Source organism: Scyliorhinus canicula, chromosome 4, assembly GCF_902713615.1.
Source record: "Scyliorhinus canicula chromosome 4, sScyCan1.1, whole genome shotgun sequence".
NCBI lineage: Eukaryota > Metazoa > Chordata > Chondrichthyes > Carcharhiniformes > Scyliorhinidae > Scyliorhinus > Scyliorhinus canicula.
Genome location: NC_052149.1, coordinates 125,502,663 through 125,529,996, shown reverse-complemented (window position 1 = coordinate 125,529,996; position 27,334 = coordinate 125,502,663). Strand labels below are relative to the sequence as shown.

The 27,334-nt window shown below is 50.7% G+C and overlaps 1 protein-coding gene across 1 annotated transcript in view; it reads right to left on the bottom strand.

Annotated features, from left to right (window-relative positions):
- LOC119964241 (2-5A-dependent ribonuclease-like) overlaps positions 1-26,923 on the bottom strand; it is a 38,561-nt gene extending 11,638 nt beyond the window's left edge. The window contains exons 1-4 of the mRNA XM_038793523.1: positions 26,865-26,923; positions 20,427-22,114; positions 16,183-16,358; positions 11,682-11,899 (exon numbers count right to left, since the gene is read on the bottom strand). Of these exons, the coding sequence (XP_038649451.1) occupies positions 11,682-11,899; positions 16,183-16,358; positions 20,427-22,114; positions 26,865-26,923 (2,141 nt within the window). The remainder of the gene's footprint in view (positions 1-11,681; positions 11,900-16,182; positions 16,359-20,426; positions 22,115-26,864) is intronic.
- Positions 26,924-27,334: the final 411 nt, after the last annotated feature.

Genomic DNA, 27,334 nt, shown 5'->3' with positions numbered 1-27,334 from the left:
AGTGGCGGCAGATATGTGATGGTGAGCGGTAAGCTGCAGGGGGAGAGGGTGGTGTTGGTTAATGTGTACGCCCCAAATTGGGATGATGCTGGTTTCATGAGGCGTATGTTGGGCCGCATTCCTGGCCTGGAGGTGGGGGGCTTGATCATGGGGGGGGGGGGGACTTCAATACGGTGCTGGATCCCCTACTGGATCGTTCTAGTTCAAGGACAGGCAGGAGGTCGGCGGCGGCCAAGGTATTGAGGGGGTTTATGGACCAGATGGGAGGAGTGGATCCCTGGAGGTTCGGGAGGCCGAGGGCTCGGGAGTACTCTTTTTTTCTCCCATGTGCACAGGGTTTATTCCCGCATTGATTTCTTTGTTTTGAGCAGGGGACTGGTCCCGAGGGTGGAGGAGGCCGAGTATTCGGCTATTGCGATTTTGGACCATGCTCCGCTTTGGGTGGATCTGGAGATGGGGGAGGTGCGGGGCCAGCGCCCGCTTTGGCGTCTGGACGTGGGGTTGTTGGCTGATGAGGAGGTGTGTAGGAGGGTTCGGGGATGTATCGAGAGGTACCTCGAGGTCAATGATATTGGGGAGGTCCAGGTGGGGATGGTGTGGGAGGCTCTGAAGGCAGTGATTAGGGGGGAGCCGATCTCCATCCGAGCCCATAGGGAGAGGGGGGAGAGGAGGGAGAGGGAGAGACTGGTGGGGGAGCTGTTGAGTGTAGATAGGAGGTACGCGGAGGCCCCGGAGGAGGGATTGCTGGGGGAGTGGCGTAGCTTGCAGGCCAAGTTTGATTTATTGACCACCAGAAAGGCGGAGACACAGTGGAGGAAGGCGCAGGGAGCGGTCTATGAGTATGGAGAGAAGGCGAGCAGGATGCTGGCGCACCAGCTTCGTAAGCGGGACGTGGCTAGGGAGATTGGTGGAGTGAACGATAGGGGTGGGAATGTGGTGCGGCAGGGGGCAGAGGTCAATGAGGTCTTTAGGGACTTTTATAGGGAACTGTACCGGTCGGAGCCGCCGGCGGTGGGAGGGGGAATGGAGAATTTTTTGGACAGGCTCCGATTCCCAAGGGTGCAGGAGGAGCAGGTGGAGGGACTGGGGGCGCGATCGAGTTGGAGGAGCTGGTCAGTGGGATTGGCCACATGCAGTCGGGGAAGGCGCCGGGACTGGATGGGTTCCCGGTTGAATTTTATAAGGAATACGCGGACCTGCTGGGCCCCCAGTTGGTCAGGACCTTTAACGAGGCATGGGAGGGGGGTGTTCTGCCCACGACGATGTCTCGGACACTAATCTCCCTGATCCTGAAGCGTGATAAGGACCCCTTGCAGTGCGGATCATACAGGCCAATTTCACTGTTGAATGTAGACGCCAAGTTGCTGGCGAAGATCTTGGCCACTAGAATAGAGGACTGTGTGCCAGGGGTGATACATGAGGATCAGACGGGTTTTGTGAAGGGGAGGCAGCTGAACACTAACGTGCGAAGGCTGCTAAATGTGATAATGATGCCGGCAGCAGAAGGAGAGGCGGAGATTGTGGTGGCATTGGATGTGGAGAAGGCCTTTGGCAGGGTTGAGTGGGGGTACTTGTGGGAGGTGTTGGAGAGGTTCGGGTTTGGGGTGGGGTTTATTAAATGGGTGAGGTTGCTGTACGAGGCCCCGATGGCGAGTGTAGCGACAAATGGGAGGAGGTCCGAGTACTTCAAGCTCTACCGTGGGACGAGGCGGGGTGCCCCCTGTCCCCCTTGCTTTTTGCGTTGGCAATTGAGCCTCTTGCCATGGCTCTCAGGGAGTCGAGGAGGTGGAGGGGTTTGGTGTGAGGTGGGGAGGAGCACCGAGTGTCGCTGTATGCAGACAACTTGCTGCTGTATGTAGCAGACCCGGTGGGGGGAATGCCGGAGGTGATGGAGATTCTTGCTGAGTTCGGGAGTTTCTCGGGATATAAATTGAACCTGGGCAAGAGTGAGCTGTTTGTTGTACACCCGGGAGATCAGGAGGAGGGGATTGGTAGGCTCCCGCTAAAGAGGGCAGTGAGGAGTTTTAGGTACCTGGGGGTTCAGGTGGCTAGGAGCTGGTGGACTCTGCACAAGCTCAATTTTACTAGGTTGGTGGAGCAGATGGAGGAGGAATTTAAAAGGTGGGACATGCTGCCGTTGTCGTTGGTGGGTAGACTACAGTCCGTTAAAATGACGGTGCTCCCGAGGTTCTTGTTTTTGTTTCAGTGCCTCCCCATTTTTGTTCCGAGGGCCTTTTTTAGGAGGGTGAACAGCAGCATTCTGGGATTTGTTTGGGCGCACGGGACTCCGAGGGCAAGAAGGGTCTTTTTGGAGCGGGGCAGGGATAGAGGGGGGCTGGCGCTGCCCAACCTCTCTGGGTACTATTGGGCAGCTAACGTCTCGATGGTACGTAAGAAGGTAATGGATGGGGAGGGGGCAGCATGGAAACGGATGGAGATGGTTGATGGAGATAGCGTCCTGTGGAGGCACGAGCCTGAAGGCACTGGTAACGGCGCCGTTGCCGCTCCCTCCAACGAGGTACACTACGAGCCCGGTGGTGGCGGCTACCCTCAAAATTTGGGGGCAGTGGAGGCGACACAGGGGGGAAGTGGGGGGCTCGGTGGAGGCCCCGCTGCGGGGGAACCACCGGTTTATCCCAGGGAACATGGATGGCGGGTTCCTGGGGTGGCATTAGGAAGTTGGGAGACCTGTTTACTGACGGGAGGTTCGCGAGCCTTGGTGAACTGGAGGAGAAGTTTGAGCTCCCCCCGGGGAATATGTTCAGGTACCTTCAGGTCAAGGCGTTTGGTAGACGACAGGTGGAGGGGTTCCCTTTGCTGCCCCTGCGGGGGGGTAAGGGATAGGGTGCTTTCGGGGGTGTGGGTCGGGATGGGAAGGTGTCGGACATCTACCAGGTAATGCAGGAGGTGGGGGAGGCGTCGGTAGAGGAGCTGAAGGCTAAGTGGGAAGTGGAGTTGGGGGAGCAGATTGAGGAGGGGACATGGGCGGACGCCCTGGAGAGGGTGAACTCCTCCTCTTCATGTGCGAGGCTTAGTCTCATCCAGTTCAAGGTGCTGCACCGGGCCCACATGTCCGGATCTAGGATGAGTAGGTTCTTTGGGGGTGAAGACAGGTGCGTCAGGTGTTCGGGGAGTCCAGCGAACCATGCCCATATGTTTTGGGCATGCCCGGCACTGGAGGAGTTCTGGAAGGGGGTGGCGGGGACGGTGTCGAGGGTGGTGGGATCCAGGGTTAAGCCAGGCTGGGGACTCACGATATTTGGGGTTGGGGTGGAGCCGGGAGTGCAGGAGGCGAAAGAGGCCGATGTTTTGACCTTTGCGTCGCTAGTAGCCCGGCGGAGGATCTTGCTGCAGTGGAAAGATGCGAGACCTCCGAGTGTGGAGACCTGGATTAATGACATGGCGGGATTCATTCAGCTGGAGAGGGTCAAATTCGCCCTGAGGGGGTCGGTACTTTAGGAGGTGGCAGCCTTTTCTCGACTTCCTGGCTCAACGATAAGGTACTAGGTCAGCAGCAGCAGCAACCCGGGGGGGACGGGGGGAAGGGGGGGGGGGGTTTAGGGGGATAGTGTTTAAGTTAATTTGCTTATTGTTAATTTATTTTGTTGTTTATTGGGTTGGGGGGGGGGGTTTGTTATATGCGTTGTTACGGGTGCCGGGGGGTGTTTATTATTATTGTTATTGTTATTTTTGTTCTGTTGATATATATTTATCAATAAATTTCAATAAAAATTATTTAAAAAAAAAAGAAACATAGAAAATAAAAGCAGGAGGAGGCTATCCGGTCCTTCAAACCTGATCCCGTCTTCCCCTCCATTTCCTTTGATTCCTTTCGCCCCAAGAGCTAATAATAAATAATAATCTTTATTATTGTCACAAGTAGGCTTACATTAACACTGCAATGAGGGTACTGTGAAAAGCCCCTAAGTCGCCACATTCCGGCACCGGTACACGGAGGGAGAATTCAGAATATGCAATTCACCTAACAGCACGTCTTTCGGGACTTGTGGAGGAAACCGGAGCACCCGGAGGAAACCCACGCAGGCACAGGGAGAACATGCAGACTCCGCACTGACAGTGACCCAAGCCGGGAATCGAACCTGGGACCCTGGCACTGACAAGCAACAGTGCTAAGCACCGTGCTACCATACAATGCTGCCTCACGGTGCCAAGAGCCCTATTATTATTATTATTATTAACCACTGCGTCACCGTGCAGCCCCAACTGAGTTCTGTGTTAGTGAATTCCACAGGAAGACCATTCACTGGGTGAAGAAATTTCTCTTCATCTCACTTTTAAATGGTTGACCCCGTATCCGCAGACTGTGACCACTGGTTCTGGGCACCAACACAATCGGGAACATCCTTCTTGCATCTACCCTGTTAGAATTTTATTGGTTTCTATGAGATCCCTCCTCACTCGTCTAAACTCCAGTGAATATAATCCTAAGCAACTCAATCTCTCCTCATATGTCTGTCCCGCCACCCCAAGAATCAGTCAGGTAAACCTTTGCTGCACTCCCTCCATAGCAAGAACATCCTTCCTCAGATAAGGACACCAAAACTGCACACAATACTCCAGGGGTGGTCTCACCAAGGCCCTGTATAATTGCAGCAAGAAGTCCATAGTCGCAACTCCCTCTTAATGCATGGCAGCTGAATGAGATGACACCTCAGCGACACAAATGCTTGCTTTTATATAAGTACACAGTATTGACAGAATGGGGAATTAATCAGATTAATTGCAGTTCCTCAATAGCTCTCTATTGTAAAACCTCAGCTTAATATTAACCGCAGCCCAAAAATGGTATAGGTGCTGAGGGGATCAATTGAAAGACAATACTTTTTAAAGGATGGTCAGCAGATTTTTGACTGTGCTTCAGTGAAGCACCTTGGGATATTTTGGATATTAAAGGATCTATGTAAACACAAGTTGCTGCTGTATTTGTAGAGAAGCACAAAGCATTTAACCGGGTCCATGGTTCAGGCAGCTCCATCACCATTGCTGGAGGTGGACTATCCCACCGGCAGGACATACCCCCCAGAGGTGGCACAGAGTCAGAGGAGAGCCCAGCATTGACTTCGGATCTCTTTAAATCACAGAGCACCAGATCAAAGAGTGGCAGGGGACCCTCCTACTGATTACCAGCGACTGCCACCCCCCACACGCCCACACCCTCAGCTGATGAATCACCACTTGGAAGCAGGACTGTGGAGAGGAAGCCAATAGAGTATATTCTGCGAGGAGAATAGTTAAAAGTAAGGGGGGTTGTTGGGTTACGGGTATAGGGTGGATACGTGGGTTTGAGTAGGGTGATCATTGCTCGGCACAACATCGAGGGCCGAAGGGCCTGTTCTGTGCTGTACTGTTCTATGTTCTATGAGAGCTTCAACACTCATTACTAAGAAGAGCATTGAGACGAGTGACTCACCTCCAGACTGCCCAAAGTCTGACCACCATCTACAAGTCAGGAGTGTGGTGGAATACTCTGCACTTGCCTGGATGAAAGCAGCTCCAATAACACTCACGCTCAACACCATCCAGGACAAATGAATTGTTTGATCTGCACTACATCAATCATCTTAAACATTCACTCCCTCCACGCACAGTAGCAACAGTGTGTACCATCTATAAGATGCACTGTAACAACTCACCAAGGTTCCTTAGGCAGCACCTTCCAAACCCTCTTCCAGAGTTGCAGACACCACAATCTGCAGGTTCCCCTCCAAGCCACTCACCATCCTGATTTGGAAATATAGCACCGTTCCTTCACCGTTACTGGGTGAAAATCCTGGAACACCCTCACTAACAGCACTATGGTTGTACCTACACCACATTGACTGCAGCGGATTGAGAAGGCAGCTCACCACCATCTTCTCAAGGGCAATTAGGGATGGGCAATAAATGCTGGACTAGCCAGTGACGGCCACATCCAATCAAGGAATAAAAAAGTTCTTTCGACTTTTGAGAAACCAATAAACAAGGGAGTGACATTGGTCTGTATCAGCAATGTGGGGCGGCATTCTCCCCTACCCGGCGGGGCGGGGGGTCCCGGCGTAGGGGAGTGGCGCCAACCACTCCGGCGTCGGGCCTCCCCAAAGGTGCAGAATTCTCCGCACCTTTGGGGGCTAGGCCCGCACCGGAGCGGTTGGCACCACGCCGACTGGCGCCAAAACCGGCACCAGCGGCCTTTGACGCCCGCCGCCCGGCGCCGCTGCCGCTGATGTCATCACCGGCGCATGCGCGCTGGGGGATTCTCTTCCGTGTCCGCCATGGCGGAGGCCGTGGCGACGGCGGAAGAGAAAGAGTGCCCCCACGGCACTGGCTCGCCCGGCAATCGGTGGGCCCCGATCGCGGGCCTGGCCACCGTGGGGGCACCCCCCGGGGTCCGATCGCCCCGCGCCCCCCCCCAGGACCCCGGGGGCCCGCTCGCGCCACCAATCCCGCCGCCACCAGAGGTGGTTCAAACCTCGGAGAGGCCTCCCAGCGGCGGGACTTCGGCCCATCGCAGGCCGGAGAATCACCGCAGGGGCCTCGCCGATCGGCGCGGACGTCACGCCGATCGGCGGGCATGATTCCCGCCCCCGCCAATTCCCGGGTGGCGGAGAATTTCTGCCACGGCGAGGGCGGGATTTTCGGCGGCCCCGGGCGATTCTCCGACCCTGCTGGGGGTCGGAGAATTTTGCCCATGAAATGGCTTTCTAGTAAAGCACCAACAGACCTTTCAAATTGCTCAGTTCTTCTTTCTACTGAACTTTTAACTCTCAGATACTTGTCTCCTAATCTCACTTTCACTTCTACTTGGTTGTAAATTAAAAATCTTGGCAATATTTTCCAAGTCAATGGTGTTTAACTAAAGGACATCCATGGAAGAGAGTCACCAAGCAATCCAATAGGAAATTCAGAGAAAGCCACTTCACCCAGAGATTGGTGAGAATGTTGGGAGGTTTGCTCAGCTCAGTTGGCTGGACGGCAGGTTCATGATGTGGAGCGATGCCAACAGCGTGGGTTCAATTCCCATGCCGGCTGAGGTAATTCATGAAGGCCTCGCCTTCTCAACCTTGAGGTGTGGTGACCCTCAAGTTAAATCACCACCAGGTAGCTCTTTCTCAAAGGAGAAAGCCGTCTATGGTCCTATGGACTATGGCAACGTTCACTTTCAATTTTGCTGAGAATGTGGAACGTGCTGTCGCAGAAAGTGGTTGAAGCAAATAGGTTGGATGCATTTACGGGGAAGCTGGACAAGCATCTGCGGGAGAAGGGAATAGAGGGTTAGAATTATAGATTTAGTTGAGGGAAGATAGGGGGAGACTTGAGTGGAGCATAAATACCGGAATGGACTGGCTGGGATAAATGATTGCTTCTGTGCCATTGTTCATGTGTAAAAGAAGTGTTGTGACAGTGTATACCACCAAGCTGCCGATTAGCTTCCAGCCTGTCGCTGGTTTAGATCAGTTTTATCATCACAGCATTTTGTCCAAGACACTATCAAACCTGGAGAGAAGGTAAATCAAGAAGCAACGATTAGGTTTTAACTTTTTTTGGATTGTAACGTGACCTGAGGAAGAGAAGAAGTTCCTCCTTTTGAGAGCCTGCAATGAGGGGTTGTAATCAGTCTTTGTTTCATTGCCTTGTCTCAGTTGTGACTCAGTTGGTAGCATTCCCCCCTTGGAGGCACTCAGAGTCAGATTGAAGACCCTCTTCAGGGTTTGAATTTACAAATCAAGGCTGACATTCCAGGGCAGCAGTGAAGGAGCGATAATATGGGTGGGATTCTCTGGCATGTTTCTCGGCGGCGGCAGGCAGCCCCCCCTGTTGGCCAGCGGTGGAATCTTCTGGTCCTGCCGCTGTCAATGGGAGTCCCTATTGAATCCACCCCACGCAGATGGAAAACCACGGCGGGCGAGCGCCATCCAGTAAACCGGAAGATCCTGCCGGCCTGGACAGCCGGAAGATCTCAACCATTGTCACTTTTGGATGAAATTCTAAACACTTGCTGGGGTCGATGTAAAAGATCCCCGATGGTGGCTATTCTGAAGAAGACCAGGGGAGTTATTACTGGCCCCACTTATACCAATACTTATTGGTATAAGTATTGGCAAATACTTATCCCTCAATCAACATCACAATTGGCTGCCACATTATTACATTGCAACAGGGGCTACACTTCAAAAACTGAGCGGTCCGACGGTTGTGAAAACACAAATCCAAGTTTTTCTTAAAGCATGGGGAGGATTTGGGGAAGGGAAAACTGTGTAGGTCAGTGATTTGGAGTTTGGAAGGCATTTTTAAAAAATATATATAAATTTAGATTACCCAATTATTTTTACCAATTAAGGGGCAATTTAGCGTGGCCAATCCACCTACTCTGCACATTTTTGGGTTGTGGGGGTGAAACCTACGCAGACACGGGGAGAATGTGCAAACTCCACATGGGCAGTGACCCAGAGCCGGGATCGAACCTGGGACCTCAGTGCCGTGAGGCAGCTGTGCTAACCACTAGGCCACCGTGCTGCCCGCGTTTGGAAGGAATGAAGTGCAAAGATTGAAAGCAGTGCCGACAACAGGGAAAGCAATGGAGGGCGAGGCGGGCAAAGTCACGGACCAGAGGACAGGTACAATATTCAAGTGCTGTACGGCCTTGAGGTCAGCAGAGCGTCAGAGCCTTTGAAGGAAAACAAAGTGTCTGACACAAGAAGGGAGCCACAATTCTTGGAATGTCTTTAGCCCGGGGGAGATGGGGGGTAATTACACTTGAGAATGGAGCAGACATTGAGGGACGAGAATTAAGGGTAATAAGTGGGGGTTACTGATGAATGTGAAAGAATTGCAAAGAAACCGTCAAGGAGGATTACGCTTTTCATCACCTCGAAGGGCATGGGGCAGACCACGTGACGCTGTTCCACCTGGTACAGCACATTGTGTGATGCAGAGGGAATGCAAAGTGAAGTTCCGTGAATGATTGCGCAATGTCGATATTAGCTGGAGAGGGCAGAGATGTTTGAAGGTCAGATGTATAAAAATGGAAGTTTTATGTACAATGCAAGCCTCTTGTCCCCAGGGTATAGTTTCAATATACCGACAAGCAGCCTCTCAGCAGTGCTGCAGTACCATCTGATGTTAACACCATCGAACAGGGAGAATGTGAGGACTTCCTAGTACAAGGAGTTAGCAAATAGGTGTTCCTGCCTGAGCATAAATCCATCCCAGAATGTTGGCATGATAGTCTTCCCTGTCAGTGAATTTATCAAATGAGTTTTGTCAGCCTTCATGGGACAGAAACTCTGAAATGGCGATTAGCACTCCGAAAATGCCACTAAAGTGTGGGAAAGTGAAGTTTCTTCTGGAGTTCAGGTACACTGTTCAAATGAATTTTAAAAAAAGCATGCCTTTATATGGCACCTTTCACAAGTTCAGTATGTTCCAAAACACTTGACCGCTAACAGAGTAGTCACTATTTGAATGTCTGAGGGCAGCACGGCGACACAGTGGTTAGCACTGCTGCCTCACGGCGTCGAGGATCCGGGTTTGATCCCAGCTCCGGGTCACTATCCCTGTGCAGTTTGCACATTCTCCCTGTGTCTGATTGGGTCTCGCCCCCACAACCCAAAGATATGCAGGGTAGGAGGATTGGGCATGCTAAATTGCCCCTTAATTGGAAAAAAAAAATTGGGTGCTATAAATTAAAAAAAAACTATCGGAATGTCTGAAAGAACCAATTTCTATACATGCCCCACAAACAGAAATTAGATGAATGACCAGGTGAGCTGTTTTGTTGATTGAGGGATCAATGTTGGCTTGAAAATTGGAGAACTCCTCGTGTCGTCATTGAATATTCCTGTGGAATCTTATCTACCCACATGAGGGGGCAAATTGGGCCTTGGCTTATGCTTTCATAACAGGGTCAGTGCAGCACACCCTCAGCACTGAGCCTCCGACAGTGCAGCTCACCCTCAGTACTGACCCTCTGACAGTGCAGCACTCCCTCAGTACTGACCCTCTGACAGTGCAGCACTCCCTCAGTACTGACCCTCGACAGTGCAGCACTCCCTCAGGACTGACCCTCTGACAGTGCAGCACTCCCTCAGTACTGACCCTCTGACAGTGCAGCACTCCCTCAGTACTGACCCTCTGACAGTGCAGCACTCCCTCAGTACTGACTCTCTGACAGTGCAGCACTCCCTCAGTATTGACCCTCTGACAGTGCAGCACTCCCTCAGCGCTAACCCTCTGGCAGTGCAGCACTCCCTCAGTACTGACCCTCTGGCAGTGCAGCACTCCCTCAGTACTGACCCTCTGACAGTGCAGCACTCCCTCAGTACTGACCCTCTGACAATGCAGCACTCCCTCAGTACTGACTCTCTGACAGTGCAGCACTCCCTCAGCACTGACCCTCCGACAGTGCAGCACTCCCTCTGTACTGACCCTCTGACAGTGCAGCTCTCCCTCAGCACTGTCTCTGACAGAGCGGCACTACCTCAAACTTAGAATCTTACTGACCAGGCCACGGCGACCGGCTTCCCAGAAGAAGCTTTACTACATAGATAGTTCTCGTGGGCGGGACCCCGCCGGGTCGGAGAATCGCTGGGGGGCGGCGTGAATCCAGCCCCCGCCAGCTGCCGAATTCTCCGGTGCCGGAGATTCGGCGGGGGCGGGAATCATGCTGCGCTGATCGGCGGCCGCACACAGCGCCCCCCCCCCCGCCGATTCTCCGACCCGCGATGGGCCGAAGTCTCGCTCGTTCTGTGCAGGTCCCACCGCCGTAAATTGGACTAGGTCCCTTACCGGCGGGGCCTTGCGGCGCGGGCGTGCTCCAGGGTCCTGGGAGGGGGGGGGGGGGGGGGGGGGGGGGGCACAGGTCGATCTTGCCCCGGGGGGAGTGCCCCCATGGTGGCCTGGCCCGCGATCGGGGCCCACCGATCCGCGGGCGGGCATGTGCCGTGGGGGCACTCTATTCCTCCGCGCCGGCTGTGTAAGCCTACGCTATGGCCGGAGCGAAGGTGAACCTCCCGTGCATGCGCGGGGATGACGTCTGCAGCCGCTGATGCTCCAGCGCATGCGCGGACCCGCACCGGCTGGCGGAGTCCCTTCGGCCCCGGCTGGCGCAGTGCCAAAGGCCTTCCACGCCAGCCGTCGGAGCGCAAACCACTCCGGCGCCGGCCTAGCGACGCCGGAGTGATTCACGCCACTCCGTCCCGCCGGGACCCCCCGCCCCGCCGGGTATGGGAGAATCCTGCCCCATATGTCTAACCAGGGACTGCTGGATTCTCAGAATGGCTGTGTGAATATTCCCTGTCACAGCATTAACATCCCTTCAGTGTTAGAAATGGAGAGGGTAGGTATTTTCTTGTGGTGACGCAACCATTACCTGGACTTGGGATCAGTTATGTGATGTAGAAATTCTTCCTGATGTAAATGGGCAGTACTGCATTCGGTCACCTAATCATGAAATCTGCTTTGAGCAATGAACAATCTCTTCTAACTATTATGAAGAATAACACACCCCTAGTGTGGAACAATCGAGAGCTATCAGTAGCATTGCTGACACCTCTCCTTTTAGAGCACGTCAGAATTCAATAGGAAACGCTACACTTTTTCAGGAAAAAGCAGTTTTTCAGGCACAATTAGAAATTCTGGAAACTCAAATCTTTTCTTAACATTCCCTGGGCTAATTGACTCACCCCACATCTTTCCACAGCAACGGATGTTGCTTGATCTTGGTTAGTGTCACTCTCTTCTCCGCCGGTGCTAACAAGCGTTCGATGAAATCTCTAGCTTCAGCATTTTCGGGTTGGCAAAGATCTTCATCGAGAGAAGGATTATTCTCATACAGATCCTCCTCACTGCCATAGGGATCCTTCCCTCCAGTCATAACATAGTGCAATAGCCGTCCGAGAGCCTATTCAGTCAAGAAAACCACATTAGACCCAACATGTTGTCCAAAGGTATGTAGGTTAAGTGGGGTTATGGGGTTACGGGGATGGAGCAGAGGAGTGGGCCTGGATGGGGTGCTCTTTCGGAGGGGTGGCTCAGACTTTTTTCTAATAAATTTAGAGTACCCAATTATTTTTTTTCCTATTAAGGGGAAATTCAGCGTTGCCAATCCACCTAACCAGTACATCTTTGGGGGTGAGACCCACGCAGACACGAGGAGAATGTGCAAACTATACACAGACAGTGACCTGGGGCCGGGATCGAACCCGGGTCCTCAGCGCCGTAGGTAGCAGTGCTAACCACTGCGCCATCGTGCTGCCTAGGGTCAGTGGACGCTTGATGGGCTGATTGGCACTGTGGGAATTCTATGATTCAATGTTGCCAAGCGAAAAGGAAATCCAGTCAAATCCCAGCTCCACAAGTGTGCAGCACATCCATTTAAATAGAATTCTGTTTTCCTCCCCCTTCCCATTCTATTTATAAACGCTTGTTTTCCATTGAAAATTTCCAGTGCAGAAGGAGACCATTCAGCCCATCCAGTCTGTGCTAGCTGTCTGAAAGACCTGTCCCAATTTCCAGTCCGTTTTCTACGACGTGTGCAATTTTTCTTCAGCAAAAGTTCCTTTTTTGCCGCTAAGGTTATTCTATGTCTTAACAACTTCCTGCACAATGCTTCTCAGCCTCTTGGTTTCTCGTTTCTGGACTGCACCAGGCAATCATAGAATCCGTACAGTCTTGAAGCAGGCCATTTGGCCCATCGAGTCGGCACCAACCCTCCCGGGTTCAGCATCATTCCTGTAAGCGGACCCCAAGGCCCCTATGATCAAGAACCTGCCTATACTGCCCATACAATAGTGCGGTCCGGGGAATGGGGCTGGAAGAATGAAGCCCCGTTGTGCTTCCATTGTGCTTCCTGGCTTCTGCACTGTCACAGGTTCGCTCATGTACATTTCTCCTGTCTTCTGGAAGGTAGCACAATAAATACCCAAGGGAGACTCGGCTAATTGTAAAACAGCCGGTTGCATGTAATATATAAATAAACAATAAATATTGTCAATGTGTCCAGTAACACAGGGAACATTAAAACATCAAAGTAAAAACCGCATTACCTATCTTATAGCTGTATGGGTAATGTCACTGGACTAGTAATCCAGAGGCCCAGGCTAATGCTCTGGTCACAGGTTCAAATCCCACCTTGGCAGCTGGTGGAATTTAAATTCAAGGAATAAATCTGGAATTAAAAGCTCTTCTCAGTGATGGTGACCATGAGACCATTGTCGATTGTCGGAAAAACCCGTCTGGTTCACTAATGCTGTCCTTACCTGGTCTGACCTACATGTGACTCCAAACCCACAGCAATGTGGTTAACTCTTAACTGCTCTCTCCAATGGCCCAACAAGCCACTTGGGTCAATGGAAATTAGGGATGGGCAACAAATGCTGGCCTTCTCAGCGATGCCCACATCTCATGAATGAATACATTTTAAAAATAGCCAAATTCATTTGAAACAACGACCAGCAAATGCCTGATAGTGGTCAGCCTGAAATTGATGGGACTGTGTTTATTCCTCCAATGGTCATTTTGAAACTCCAACTTCTGCTGACTCGAGTGTCCCACCCCAGACTTGAAGCCATTGACCATTCCCCAGCTCTGCCCATCAGGGATCAGCCATTTGACCTGCCTCGCAAATGTGTCGCCATCTTCTTAGGTACGAGTCCCCTTACAGCTCACTCTCTCTCTCTGCTTTCAACCCTACTTCAAGCAGCACTCACCAGACACTGATACGGTTTCATTTCTCTGTCACCTAGATCAGGACACTGAGGTCAAGTGTAGCCATCACCACTGCTGCTGAGGTACAAGTGGTGTATCTATACCTGAAGTTTTTTTTGATAGAACAGACCAATTCATAGATGATACCAGACAGTTGCATATAAGGTATTGTCATCCTGACACAACACAACATATATAATAATAGAACTATACATAGCCTCTATCCTTTTTTTGCTTTACTTTTGTAACAAGGTGCCTTGCTGCTGCAGTGGTGTCTCAGTCATGAGGAGCTTGAGACTGGTATATTTAAATTATTGTTCGTCCTTAACTAGTTACAGTATCCAGGTTACAGACATGCATGGTGCTACTGCAATACAGGTTGCTTCCAGAGTGTTCTCTCAGAGTTTATTACCCTGTGACTCTATACATCATACCGTGGGTTGTGCTATTCTCCAGCCCCATGTTAAAGATCGCTCTGCCGACACCTTTACAATTCTATGGCGTGCAGGCACAGTTTCTATTGCCTGAATTGTTTCTAAACATCATCCATAGTGAGTCACATCTTCTGTCCCTCATCATGGGGCGGGATTCTCCCAGCCCTGAGCCGGGCCGGAGAATCCCCGTGACGGGGCCACGCCGCCCCGATGCCGGCACGTGATTCTCCACAGAGCGGAGAATCAGCGCCAAGGCGCAGCGCCGGGCGCGGGCCGCTCTACGCCCCCCCCCCCCCCCCCCCCCCCGCTGATTCTCGGCCCGGATGGTTAGAGCGGCCATCAGAAAAAATCCCGAGTCCCGCCAGCGTCGTTCTAACCTGCTCAGGGCCAGCGGGATCTCGGCGTTGAAGGGTCAGGTGGCAGCCTGTGGGGAGGGGAGGGGGGGGAGCCTCCGATGTGGCCTGGCCCGTGATCAGGACACACCAATCAGCGGGCCGGCCTCTCTCGCTGGGGGCCTCCTTTCCTACACGCCGGCCCCAGTAGCCCTGCGCCATGTTGCATCTGGGCAGGCGCGTTGAAGGAGGCCACTGCGCATGCACACGTTGGCACCATTGCGCATGCGCGGATCGCGCCGGAATCGGCAGCTGGAGAATCGAGAATCGGCGGGACAGCTCCATAGAGCGGCCCGCGACCGGCGCTGCGCCTTGGCGCTGATTCTCCGCTCTGTGGAGAATCACGTGCCGGCATCGGGGCGGCGTGGCCCCGTCACGGGGATTCTCCGGCCCGGCTCAGGGCTGGGAGAATCCCGCCCCATGAGGAGGGACAGAAGTTGTGACTCACTATAGATGATGTTTAGAAAGAATTCAGGCAATAGAAACTGTGCCTGCACGCCATAGAATTGTAAAGGTGTCGGCAGAGCGATCTTTAACATGGGGCTGGAGAATAGCACAGCCCGCGGTATGATGTATAGAGTCACAGGGTAATAAACTCTGAGAGAACACTCTGGAAGCAACCGAATTGCAGTAGCACCATGCATGTCTGTAACCTGGATACTGTAACTAGTTAAGGATGAACAATAATTTAAATATACCAGTCTCAAGCTCCTCATGACTGAGACACCACTGCAGCAGCAAGGCAACTTGTTATAAAAGTAAAGTAAACAAAGGATAGAGGCTATGTATAGTTCTATTATTATATATGTTGTGTTGTGTCAGCACTACTCCAGTACCATGCTGGCCCCCTGTAGGGGCCAGAATTAGTCCTGGCAGCGGCCCGTTCATGCCGTTGTAAAACGCGACGGCGTTTACGACGGCGTGGACACTTTCCCGCGGGATTAGAGAATCCCGCCCAGGGTGTCCTCTCAGATCTCAATGCCCACATCCGGAATGTGTTTGAATACTCTCCACTTGCCCAAATGAGCGCGGTTCCAGCAACAGTCAAAAAATGCGACACCCTCCAGGACCAAGCAGCCCACTTGATTGACACCCCATCCACCACCTTAAACATTCACTCCCTCCACCATCGGTGAACAGTGGCAGCAGTGTGCAACATCTACAGGATGCACTGCAGCAACTCACCAAGGCTCCTTCGACAGAACCTTCCCTCCACTGAGGATTAAAAAGAAATGCCCAAAACAATCAACATCCTGTTCCTCACAACAGCTTTAAACATGAACTTGGTATTGATGGACCGTCAATTACCACAAATTACCACAATGATGGAACAATTGAGCCTTTATTGAGTAAGGTGTTGTGCCTCCTGGAGCTGGAACCAGAATGGCTGCAGCACCGGAGAGCAAACACTTTTATACTCCACCTGCTGGGTGGAGCCAGCAGGCAGGGATTTACTGTTGTACCCTTAATATACGGGCAGTGCCGTAATGCATATAATATGCCACTAGTAGTGACTACCACAGGCATCATCTGATCTAATCATCACCATGTGATTTATCCTGTTTGCTCTTCTCAACATTAGCTGCAAGGCTGACGATGACCCCTTATCCTCGATGCCTCAGAGAGAGAAAAAGAGAAAGTGGAGAGTGGACCTGTAAATCCGCCTTGAAAAGCTCATCGGCTCCGAACGTTGCTGTTGGGGAGTGTTTCAGTTTCTGCAAGATTTCAGACGCCTCCCAGGCTGCCTTGCAGGATATGGCCACGGCTGGATTCTTACCACAATTCACACTCTCATCAAAGTCTGCCAGACGAAAATTTCCTTTAACATCTGTGGAAAATTAAACCAATATTTACCAGCAGACGCACTACAAAAACAGTCCAAACCAATCTTAAATGCAACCATTTACTTTCAAAGAAAATCTGGATTTTTGTTTTTTTTCATGAGATGAAGTCAACTTGCACCGAGCAGACACTTTTCAGGATTTCAGGAGAAGCTGATTAAACACTTGAGGGAGAAATTGATAGTCGGTAATCCTAATTTGGTGATAGGCTGGGAGGAGGTTCGTTTGGAGTACAGGCCTGTTTCTGAGCCCCCTCCAATATGATGTGGTTCTCTGAAATTGGAGTAGCGATGAATGGTTGTGCCTTGGGACTGGAGAAAGGTTTATCGTGGCGTTCTCCTGTGGTCGGTGGTGGGACATCTGCTCTTCCTGAGGCATGTTCGTTAGCTGGACCTAAGTACAGGTTCAAGACATGTGGGTTTCCTCCGGGTGTTCCGGTTTCCTCCCACCGTCCAAAGGTGTGCCGGTTAGGTAGATTGGCTGTGTTATATTGCCCCTAGGTGGGATTACAGAGATAGGGCAGGGGATTCGGCCTGTGTGGGGTGCTCTTTCGGAGCGTCGGTGCAGATTCGATGGGCCGATTGGCCTCTTTCTGCACTGTAGGGATTTGATTCTGTGATTTTATAAGGATGACACAAAATTTAGAACTTCAAAAGGACATAGACAAGGTGGTGGTATGAGCTGACAAGTGACAGACGAAGTTCAATGTGAAGTGATTCATTCTGATAGGATGGACACAGAGTGACAATATAAAATAAAGGGCATAATTCTAAAGAGGGCGCAGGAGCCAGAAGTACCTGGATATAAATGTGCATCAATCATTGTAGGTGGCAGGACAGCTTAAGAAGCAGCACGGTAGCATTGTGGATAGCACAACTGCTTCACAGCGCCAAGGTCCCAGGTTCGATTCCGGCTTGGGTCACTGTCCTGTGCGGAGTCTGCACATCCTCCCCGTGTGTGCGTGGGTTTCCTCCGGTTTCCTCCCACAGTCCAAAGATGTGCAGGTTAGGTGGATTGGCTATGATAAATTGCCCTTCGTGTCCAAAATTGCCCTTAGTGTTGGGTGGGGTTACTGGGTTATGGGGATAGGGTGGAGGTGTTGACCTTCAGTAGGGTGCTCTTTCCAAGAGCCGGTGCAGACTTGATGGGCTGAATGGCCTCCTTCTGCACTGTAAATTCTATGATAATGAAGCATACAGCATTCTGGACTTTATTAACAGGAACATCAGGTACAAAGCAAGGAGGCCATTTTGAACCAATACAAAAAGTGCTGGAAAAACTCAGCAGATCTAACAGCATCTGTGGGGACAGTAAATAGAGTTACCGTTTTGAATCTGTATGACTTCTTCAGAGTCATATCGGAATCGAAATGTTAACGCTATTTTGCCTCTCCACAGATGCTGTAAGACCAGCTGAGCTGCTCTCAGTATTTTCAGTTTTTGTTTCAGATTTCCAGCATCCGGAGTATTTGCTTTCAGGAAAGTTATGTTAACTTGTATAAAGCACTTGTTCGGCTTCAACAGGAGGATTGCGGCAAGTTCCGGATACCACACTTCACAAAGAATGTAAATGCATTAGAGACAGTACAGAAAAGATTCACAAGAGTGGTTGCTGAGATGAGGAACTTCAGTGATGAAGGTAGATTGGAGAAGTTGGGATTGTTTTCCTGGGAGAAGAGAGGGTTGAAAGGAGATTTGATGGAAGTTTTCAAAATCATGTGGGATCTGGACAGAGTAGAGAGAGAGAAACTGTTCCCATTGGTGGAAGGATCAAGAACGGGAGGGGACTCATATAAAATAATTGACAAAAGAAGCAAAAATTATATGAGAAGAAACATTTTGACACAGCGAGTGATTCGGGCCTGGAATATGGGGCGGGATTCTCCCGTACCCAGCAGGGCGGGGGGTCCCGGAGGGACGGAGTGGCGTGAACCACTCCGGCGCCAGGCCGCCCCAAAGGTGCGGAATCCTCCACACCTTCAGGGGCTAGGCTCGCCACGGAGTGGTTGGCGCCACGCCAGCTGGCGGGATAGGGGCCTGTCGCCACGCCAACCGGCACGTGCTGGCGTCATCCCCGTGCATGCACACAGGGATTCACTTCCGCATCGGCCATCGTGGAGGACCACAACGGCCGATGCGGAAGGAATAGAGTGGCCCCATGGCACAGGCCCGCCCGCGGATCGGTGAGCCTCGACCGCGGGCCAGGCCACCGTGGGGGCACCTCCGGGGCAAGATCCCCCCACGACCCCCCAGGAACCCCGGAGCCCGTCCTCGCCGCCAGGTCCCGCCGGTAAGGGACCTACTCTGATTTACGCCGGTGGGACCGGCTACAGGCGGGTGGCCCCGGCGCCCATTGAGTCGCGACGGCCCTGGCGGGGCCCCCTCACCCGGCGATTCTCCGGCCCGCGATGGGCCGAGGTCCCGCCGCTGCCATGCCAGTCCCACCGGCATGAATCAAACCACCTCACTTACCAGCGGGACTGGCAGCGCAGGCGAGCTCCGGGGTCCTGGTGGGGGGGGGGGGGGGGGGGGGGGAGAGGGGCGCGCGGGGCGATCTGGCCTGGTGGGGGGGGGGGGGGTGCCCTCACGGTGGCCTGGCCTACGATTGGGGCCCACCGATCTGCGGGCGGACCTGTGTCGTGGTGGCACTCTTTTCCTCCCGCGTTGGCCATACTCTACGCAATGGCCAGCGCGGAAGTGACCCCCTCCCCTGCCCATGCGCGGGGATGAGGTCAGCAGCAGCTGATGCTCCCGCGCATGCGCGGACTTTCCGCAGGCCAGCGAAGTCCCTCCGGCGCCAAAGGCCGTTCACACCAACCGGCGGAGTGGTAACCACTCCAGCACGGGCCTTGCCCCTCAATGTGAGGGCTTAGCCCCTAAAGGTGCGGAGAAATCCGCACCTTTGGGGCGGCCCGATGTCGGAGTGGTTGACGCCACTCCATCCCGCCGGGACTCCCCGCCCCGCCGGGTAGGGGAGAATCCCGGCCCTGAAACACATATCATTAAGTTCACTTCTTCTTGTGAGTCACAATTCCTTCTGCTCTAGAGATTGTTTGCAGCATTTCGGGTGGTGTAAAGGCAGAAGCACTGAGGGGGACAGGTTTGGTTGTTTGTTATTTGATGGGCGGTATCCTCCGGCCTGCCTGTTTCGGGGCAGCAGGAGGCTGTGCGCCGCTCGCTGGCGGCGGAATTCTCTGTCTGCCGATTGTCAATGCGAATTCCCATTGAGGTTTGCACATTCTCCCCGTGTCTGCGTGGGTTTCACCCCCACAACCCAAAGATGTGCGGGCTCGGTGGATTGGCCACGCTTAATTGCCCCTTAATTGGAAAAAAATAAACGGGTACTCTAAATTTATTTTTAAAAAAGAATTCCTATAGAAGCCACCTCATGCCGCTGGGAAACCTGTGGGCGGGAATGCGTTGCCGGCGGGACCGGAGAATCCCGCTGCCAGGGATCATCCGGAGAATTCTGGCTGGTATCAATTGAGAATTGAACCAAATAAATGCAGACTGAGCACCCTTTCATTGTGGTGATGCAGATTAATGATGTGACTTGAGTTACGGCAGGGTAAACCACATTTAACAAAAGGCTACGGTCCATAGCCCATCTTGGGGCAACTGCTGTGCTGAAGAAAGTTAATGCCATCGAATGGAGTAATTTTACGACTTGATTTTTTTAAAAAACAGAGCCCCATCAGGGATTCCAGGGCGAGGGACTGAACGAGCTGGGAGCACAGTATTTTTTTTCCCCGACTTTTCCCCAACACTGTGCCTTGATCTCACCGACATACTAAAGAAATAAATTCCACTCATCCGCTCAAGTTGTCTGAAAGTGAATGTCAATGACATCCTTTGGAAGTATCATCACTCCTGCATTCAAAATCATGAGGATTTTGTACAGAGAAGATAGGGGGGAAGCCGTTCTCCCTTGTGGAAGAGTTGAGAATGAAGGGCATGGATTTGAAGTGATTGGTTGAAACAAAAAGAAAAAGCAATGGGGGGAGAAACTCAGAATCTGTTACCACCCAAAATATATGAAAATGGATGAGGAATTACCTCTGAGGATATTTGTTGGATGCAAATCCCGGTGAGCAAATTGAACTCCATGCAAAATCTGAAGGGCTTCGACCAACTGCTTCATTATTTTCGGGGCCCCCTTCCGAATTTCCTCAGGACAATTGGTCACACATTCCTCAAGATTATACTCGTGGAGATCCAGGCATAAATAATCACAATACTCGTCACTTTCCCAATGCACGAGGTTAACAAACAGACTGCTGTCATAGATGGTATGGTCTCTGAGGCAATCCATTTCATTTTTGGCTTCTTTGCTGTCCTTCCTGTGACATTTCACTGCAACTTCAATCTCATTGTTATAGAAACCAAGGTACACTTCCATCGTGTTGCCTTCTGTGATCTTAAAATCCGGTATTCTGGATAGTTTCAGTTTCCCCGTGGGGGCACGATGCACTTCCTGCAGTTTTCTCAGAGCCTCATGCCAGCGCGTACTATGCTCCTTCCATCTTGAAGGAGATCTTCTGTTGGATGTTATCTCTGCCCCGTATTTATTCAGCATCTTTCCTGTTTTACTGTCATAGTTCCTTTTGGCTATCATTAACGGTGTATTCCCTTTCCGGTCCCCACAGGAGGCATCAGCTCCTTTCTCACACAAAGCTTCTGTCAATGACGTGTCTTTATTTTCGACTGCTGCTAGTAAGGCTGTCCGCCCCGAATTATCTTGCGCATCGATTTCAACTCTTTGATCCTCTAGCAGTAGTTTAACTGCCGTTGCAATCTTCTTTTCCACTGCAAGGATCAATGGTGTTTTCCCATCGTTATCTCGAACATTTAGATTGTGTGTACGTTGCATCAGCTGTTCCAGCACAGGGATTTGCAAGGTGTTTCTGGTCAATGCAATATTGAGGGGTGTGTTTTCATTTTTGTCTATTGTGTTAACATTAGCTCCATGTTCTAACAGAATCTGCACAATTGCCTGGTTGTCTTTCTCCAAGGCGTGGAGTAATGCTGTTTTGCCAAGGTTATCAAGTGCATTAACATCTGCACGCATTTCACCCAACAAGATTGCAACAATGTCCTCATGGCCATTCACCGCGGCATCAATCAGGGCAGTCTTTCCACCTTTGCCCACCTTCTTTTTGGCATCAGGTACCTCCCTGTGCATGTTCACGTCAGCATTCTGCTGGAAGAGGAAGCGTACAGCGTCCTCATTACCGTACTGTGCTGCTTCCATAAAGGCAGTAAAACCATTGGCCTCTATCTCGTTGACATCTGCACCCAGTTTTAGAAACGTTTTGAGGAGATTCACATTGCCAGTTATGGCAGCAACAATGAAAGGTGTTGCTCCATTTTTCTTCCTAAGCCTTGGACAGGCCCCATGTTGCAACAGTAAGTCAACAATGTTTTCATACTCTCCTTGAACAGCATTAAGGAGCGGCGTCCAACCATGATATGACCTCTGATAGTTCACGTCTGCTTTATTATTCAAAAGCAACTTGGCCACACCTTCATGACCTTTCGATGCGGCATGACACAAAGCTATGCCAAACGTATCGGGGTCAAAATTCTCCAAGGCTTTGATTACTCTTTCGACTTGAGAGAGATCAGGATTCTTAGACTCACAGAGATCTCGAAGCTGTCCTCCAAGTTCTGTTCTATCGAGAGCTTCAACCAATCTTTCCTTTCTTGTTCTGTCATGCTCTTCTTGTTGAGGTTCAATTTCTTTTCTAGTCAGAAGAAAAAACAAAATAATAATTGCATGGTAATGGGTAGACTGGCTTCAGAACATCTACCATGATCTTCTAGACATCCAAGTGATCTTTCAGTTCACATTAACATAGAACATAGAACAGTACAGCACAGAACAGGCCCTTCGGCCCTCGATGTTGTGCCGAACAATGATCACCCCACTTAAACCCACGTAACCCGTATACCCGTAACCCAACAATCCCCCCATTAACCTTACACTACGGGCAATTTAGCATGGCCAATCCACCTAACCCGCACATCTTTGGACTGTGGGAGGAAACCGGAGCACCCGGAGGAAACCCACGCACACACGGGGAGGACGTGCAGACTCCACACAGACAGTGACCCAGCCGGGAATCGAACCTGGGACCCTGGAGCTGTGAAGCATTGATGCTAACCACCATGCTACCGTGAGGCCCCAAATGTATTCGAATAACAATGTATTCGTTTTTAATCAAGCCATTTGTTTTTCTCCAATCTACTTTATCCTGGATCCTAACTTGAGTATCTAATTTCTTCAATGAATAGTCTCCAATACTTCACCCCAATCCTCAAAATCATTGAGCAAATCCCCACGGACTTTCCAACAAATCCTCATGGACCTTAAACAAATCCCTAACAACCTTCCAACAAATCTCCACCGACCTTCTAACAAATCCTCATGGTTGTTTCTTTTTCAATCCTCTTTAATCTGTAGCCTGAATGATATTCATAAAGTCATCAGCAAAGTGAAGACACCAGTGAAGCCTGGATGTTAGAAAGGTGAACTCAATATCAGCATAAGCAACATAAACAGCAGGGGTCTGCAGTGAAGAACAGGGTGTGCAGTGAGGGAGTGAGCACAGGACTGATTGGACAATTGCTGTTGCTATGCCTTGGACAGACAGTAATTAAGCACAGGCCCGTGTGAGAATTTTCCTGAGAGAAATACGACCCAACTCAATCTTCAAGTTTGCCGATGACACGACCGTAGTAGGTCAGATCTTGAACGAGAGTCAGAGCATAGGAGGGAGATAGAGAACCTAGTGGAGTTGTATAACAACAATAGTCTATCCCTCAACATCAGCAAAGCAAAGGAGCTGGTCATTGAAATGAAATGAAATGAAAATCGCTTATTGTCACGAGTAGGCTTCAATGAAGTTATTGTGAAAAGCCCCTAGTCGCCACATTCCGGCGCCTGTCCAGGGAGGCTGGTACGGGAATCGAACCGTGCTGCTGGCCTGCTTGGTCTGCTTTAAAAGCTAGTGATTTAGCCCAGTGTGCTAAACCAGCCCCTTGACTTCGGGAAGCGAAGTGTCGTACACACCCCTGACTGCATCAATGGTGCCGAGGTGGAGATGGTTGACAGCTTCAAATTCCTAGGTGTGCACATCACCAACAATCTTGCCTGGTCCACCGCTGTCGACGCTATGACCAAAAAAGCACAATAACGCCTATAATTCCCCAGGAAACTAAGGAAATTTGGCATATCCACATTGACTCTTACCAATTTTTACAGATGCACCATAGAAAGCATCCTACCTGGCTGCATCACAGCCTGATATGGCAACTGTTCGGCCAAGACCGTAAGAAACTAAAGAGAATTGTGAACACAGCCCAGTCCATCACGTGAACCCGCCTCCCATCCATTGACTCTGTCTACACCTGCCGCTGCCTTGGGAAAGCGGGCAGCATAATCAAAGACTCCTCCCATTCAGGTTGTTCTTCTTCCAACAGGCATGAGATACAAAAGTTTGAGAAGACGAACTAACAGGTTCAAAAATAGCTTCTTCCCCGCTGTTGCCAGACTTCTAAATGACCCTCTTATGAACTGAACCAATCTCTCCACACATCTTCTCTACTGAGTAGTACTGCACTCCTGGATGCTTCACCAAATGTCTGTGCCTATGTAATTACATTGTGTATTTATGTATGTCCTATGTTTTTTCATGTAAGAAATGATCTGTCTGGACTGTACGCAGAATACTTCTTCCTGTACCTCGGGACACGTGACAATAAACCAAATCCAAATCCTTGAGTGAATCACGGCTCTTTGATCATTCGTGAATCAAGGATATTGATTGATTAGGGCTGTCCTGTGAGAATGTGACTGGTAGCATGAGTATGATCTCTATAAAAAGGAGAGACAAAGAGACTTCTGTAGCGAATAACTGTCGTGAGGAGCCATGCCCTGGGTCTGGGACCCAGAGAGGACATCGGGGTCCAGCAAGAGGGGGCCTAATCACCTCGCTTCTTAACTTGTGGTATTTAGGTCCAGGCCAAAGTTATTTAGGTCCAGGCCGTGAGTTTTGATACCTTTGTAGTACAGAGTTTTGATGCTCTGTGTAGTTTTAATACTTTAGGGGTAACTTGGTAAGGTACAATAAAGGAGATTGCTGTACAATAATTTGAGAGTTTTGTCCATAACGCTAGTTGACCCAAGTTTGAGGGGCAACCAATCGCATCTCTTGCTTTTTTAGTTTGTTCATAGGATATGAGCTTTGCTGGCAAGGTCCCGCAAACGGAAACTCCAGCCCATAAAATGCCAAATTTTTAAAAATGAGTTTTGGGTTCTTTAGAAGCAGAACATGTTCCAGTTGAATATTGTGTGTACAAATTGTGGTGATATGCATCATTGTAAATACACAAAGGGTTCATGTAAATACACGTAGACTAGAGGGAGCACCAGAGACATGACACACAGGCATTCAACCAATAGGCTAGTAAGATAGGACACGACCAATGGGCATTCACGACACACACAGAGGTGACCTACCACAGGGGGGCATTACACCAACCCATATAAAAGGACACAGCACACATGATCTTCCTCTTTCCAGTGGAGACTCTCAGTGAGTACACAGGGTTGATTTGAAACACATCACACCCACCACGTGGATTGTAGCAGACTGGTTCGTCAGTCTGAGTAGCTATAGCAGGATTAACAGGAGAGTCGAATCCAAGTAGGAGAATCATTAACAGTTTAATAAATGTGTTAAAGCTATCTCCAAGTCTGAACCTTCCTTTGTCAGAGTGCACATCAAGGAAGCAGCTTATGCTACATCAAGAACATAACAAATACTAATTACTGGAAAGTTAATTGTAGCATTTACAGGGTTCCACTGATAGGGGATGAAAAATTGTTTGTACCCTGGTTTTTGGCACAGGGCCCGTGATTCACGATGTGCCCGTGTCCATTTTAACTAAAGTGAGCAGCATGTACATACACACATATATATATATATATATATCTATACACACACACATATGTAGGCAGGTTGAATGAGTGCACAGGTGGAATATAATTTGGGACAATCGAAGTTATCTACTTTGGTACAGAGAGTGAGAAGCAGGGTACTTTTTAACAGTGAGGCACTTGGAAAATGTTGGTGTTCAGACATACACAAATCACAAAATGTTAATATGCAGGGACAGCAAGCAATTATGAAAGCTAATGGAACATTCACTTTATTATAAAGGGATTTGAAGATACATTACAATTCTATACAATTTTACAATTGTGGTAAGTATAGACATTTATGTCAGAAAGTGAGCAGGATTTTCTTATCCCGGGGCCGGGCCGGAGAATCCCCACGACCGGGCCATGCTGGAGAATCGGCACCATTGACACCGGTGTGGTTGGCACGGCGCTGGTCGCGGGCCGCTCTACGCGGCTGCCCCACCGATTCTCAGGCTGGGATGGGCCGAGCGGCCGTAGTTAAAAGGCTGAATCCCGCCGGCGCCGTCCACACCTGCTCGCAGCCGGCAGGAACTCTGCGTGGAAGGGTCGGGTGGCAGCCTGTCGGGGGAAAGGGGTGCTCCGACCCCGGGGTGGGTGGGCCTGGCCCGTGATCGGGGCCCACCAATTGGTGGACCGGTCTCTCTGTCCCCTGGCCTCTTTTCCTACGTGCCGGCCCCTGTACTCCTGCGCCATGTTGCGTCGGGGCCGGCGCGTTGAAGGAGGCCATCGCTGTAGCTACCTGGGGTGGCCACGTCCCGATTACAAAATGGACACTTGCAGAGAATGAAGGGAAAAATGGACAATGCTGAAAAAGCAAGCAGGTGCAAGGTCTGTCTGTTGATTGGAGTTTGCAGCTCCCAGACAAGACCGACACTGCAAAATCATTAGCATACTAATGAGCCATCTTCGGGGACAAAAGAGAAACATTTAGGCAAACGATACCAAAGCAGACATCCCGATGCCAGAGGAGACTCGAACAAAGCAGGCCAACGGCCACCTAGGACACTCCCAGCAATCAGGGCAGCCACCCCTTTATTGGAGGAAATCGATACCAATGATCAGGATACGGTCCAATTAATTGGGACCAAGTTCAAGGTCCGCCCAAAAGCGCGCGAAGCCCCTTTGGGTATAAGAAGAAGCCCCGAAGAGAGACTTGCTCTATTGGCCTTGGCTCTCAGCGAGGAGAGGCCTGCCTAGCAGCTGCACCAGAACAAGTAAGTTCAAAGTCAACGCACGCTACGAGATAGACGCTCCTAGCTACTATTCCATACCAGTTCGACCCCAGCAGCCTCAGAACCGGACAATGGCCATTGTTCCTCCGACCGAGTGGGCGCCCGAAGCTAAGTATAGGCTTTAGTAGTAGTGATAGTTTAGTGAGTAGAGTTTGTGCATGAGTATAATTGACTGTGTATGTAAATAAATGAGCATTGATTTCGAACTTACTAACTGGTGTATCGAGTCTTTGATCAGTATTCGGTTTTGAACCTTGTGGCAGTATCGAAAGATACCTGGCGACTCTTGAGCTAACGTAATTAGAAATAAGGAAGGCGACCATATTAACCGCCATAGACAGAGCCAATTAGAGAAAGAGCACAACGAACAACATCACGCATGCGCGCGTTGGCGCCGGTGCCACTGCACATGCGCAGATCCCGCGGTGCACAGTTCAAGCTGGGATCAGCAGCTGGAGTGGCGTGAACCGCTGCAATGCCATGCTTGCCCCCTGTAGGGGTCAGAATTACTCCTGGCAGCGGCCTGTTCACGCCGACGTAAAACGCGATGGCGTTCACGACTGCGTGGACACTCAGCCGCGGGATTAGAGAATCCCGCCCAAGGGGTTGATTATTTTGGATCAAAGCGGAGAGAATTTCTTTCACTCAAAGGGTTGTACATCTCTGGAATTCTTTACCCAAGAGAGTTATAAATGCTCATATTTCATTCATCGAGGTCTACCCCAAAGGTCTACCCTTTGTTTCCA